Source organism: Fukomys damarensis, unplaced genomic scaffold (assembly GCF_012274545.1).
Source record: "Fukomys damarensis isolate Sample0158 unplaced genomic scaffold, DMR_v1.0_HiC HiC_scaffold_27, whole genome shotgun sequence".
NCBI classification, from domain to species: Eukaryota; Metazoa; Chordata; class Mammalia; order Rodentia; family Bathyergidae; genus Fukomys; species Fukomys damarensis.
Genome location: NW_022900939.1, coordinates 4,506,999 through 4,508,521, shown reverse-complemented (window position 1 = coordinate 4,508,521; position 1,523 = coordinate 4,506,999). Strand labels below are relative to the sequence as shown.

Sequence of the window (1,523 nt, the reverse complement as noted above, 5' to 3'; positions counted from 1 at the left end):
GTTTGGAGTACTCTAATTTGGAGTAGTATCAATTTCTTGCTAAAAAAATAATGCAATCCATTAATATGTCAGAGACAAATGTCATTTTATAGCTATATCTATACATGGTGTTTGTATTTTTTCACATTTCTGTACAATAATTTTCATCAATTTCTAGGAACAGTATGGGAAACCCTGAGCAATTTCCATAAACTAAAATACTTTTGGAGACAGAGTAATTTTTAAAATTTATTTTACACATAAATGCAGCAGGGGGACCTGACACTGGGAGTTTAGCTCAGTGGTTCCAAGTACCCGAGGTTCATCCCCCGGTACACACACAAAAAAAACCAGATAAATGCAGCAGGACACCATGGGTAGATGGAACTCCACCAGTGTGCCTGACTTCATCCTCATGGGGCTGACGGATTCTGCAGAGACACAGCTGGTCCTCTCCGTGCTCTTCCTCCTGATTTACCTGATCACATTGCTGGGGAACTTGGGGATGATATTGATCATTCGCCTGGATCCCCAGCTGCACACCCCCATGTACTTTTTTCTCACTCACCTGTCATTTCTAGATCTCAGTTACTCAAGTGTCGTCACCCCTAAAACCTTACAGAACTTGCTGATTTCCACCAAGAGCATCTCCTTCCTCGGCTGCTTCACACAAATGTTTTTCTTTATAGTGTTTGGTGCTGCTGAATGTTTGCTTCTCTCTTCCATGGCCTATGATCGCTATGTAGCTATCTGCAGACCCCTGCACTATCCAGTCATTATGTCCACAAGACTGTGCCGTGTCCTGCTCACTGGCTCCTATGTGATTGGCCTTGTGGATTCCACTGTCAATGCCATTTCCATGAGCAGACTGGACTTCTGTAAGTCTAAAGTCATCCAGCACTTCTTCTGTGACACATCCCCCATTTTAGCGCTGTCCTGCAGTGATACTTATGAAGTTGAAATCATAATTTTCATTTGTGCTGGATCCAATTTAGTGCTGTCCCTCATCACCATATCTGGGTCCTATCTGTCCATCCTCTCCACTATCCTGAAAATTAATTCCACTGCTGGAAAGAAAAAAGCCTTCTCCACCTGTGCCTCCCACCTCCTGGGAGTCACCATCTTCTACAGCACTATGATCTTTACTTACCTAAAACCGAAGACGTCCTACTCCTTGGGCAGGGATCAGGTGGCTTCTGTGTTTTACACGATTGTGATCCCCATGCTGAACCCTCTCATTTACAGTCTCAGGAACAAAGAGGTGAAGAATGCAGTCCTGAGAGTCCTGCAGAAGAGAGAGGGTTCTAGAAAATTAAAATACTAGAGATGGTAGGCATTTACACTTTTTTTTTTTTTTTTTTTTTTTTTTTTTTTTTTTTTTTTTACTTTTACTTCCCAGCTGCTCTTTACTTAACACACATGATCTTGAACATTATTCAGAGATACTGGCACTTACATATTTGTACTATGATTCAGAGTTATCAATTAAATATTAAATCCAAGATATAAAAAATCTGTGCTGTTAAAAACTTTTATGTTAAAAA

General features: G+C 40.7%; 1 protein-coding gene across 1 annotated transcript; it reads left to right on the top strand.

Annotated features, from left to right (window-relative positions):
- Positions 1-352: 352 nt before the first annotated feature.
- LOC104851190 (olfactory receptor 8H1) lies at positions 353-1,303 on the top strand. Its single transcript, XM_010608365.1, has one exon. It carries the CDS (start codon positions 353-355, stop codon positions 1,301-1,303), a length of 951 nt encoding a protein of 316 aa, XP_010606667.1.
- The last annotated feature ends 220 nt before the right edge of the window (positions 1,304-1,523 follow it).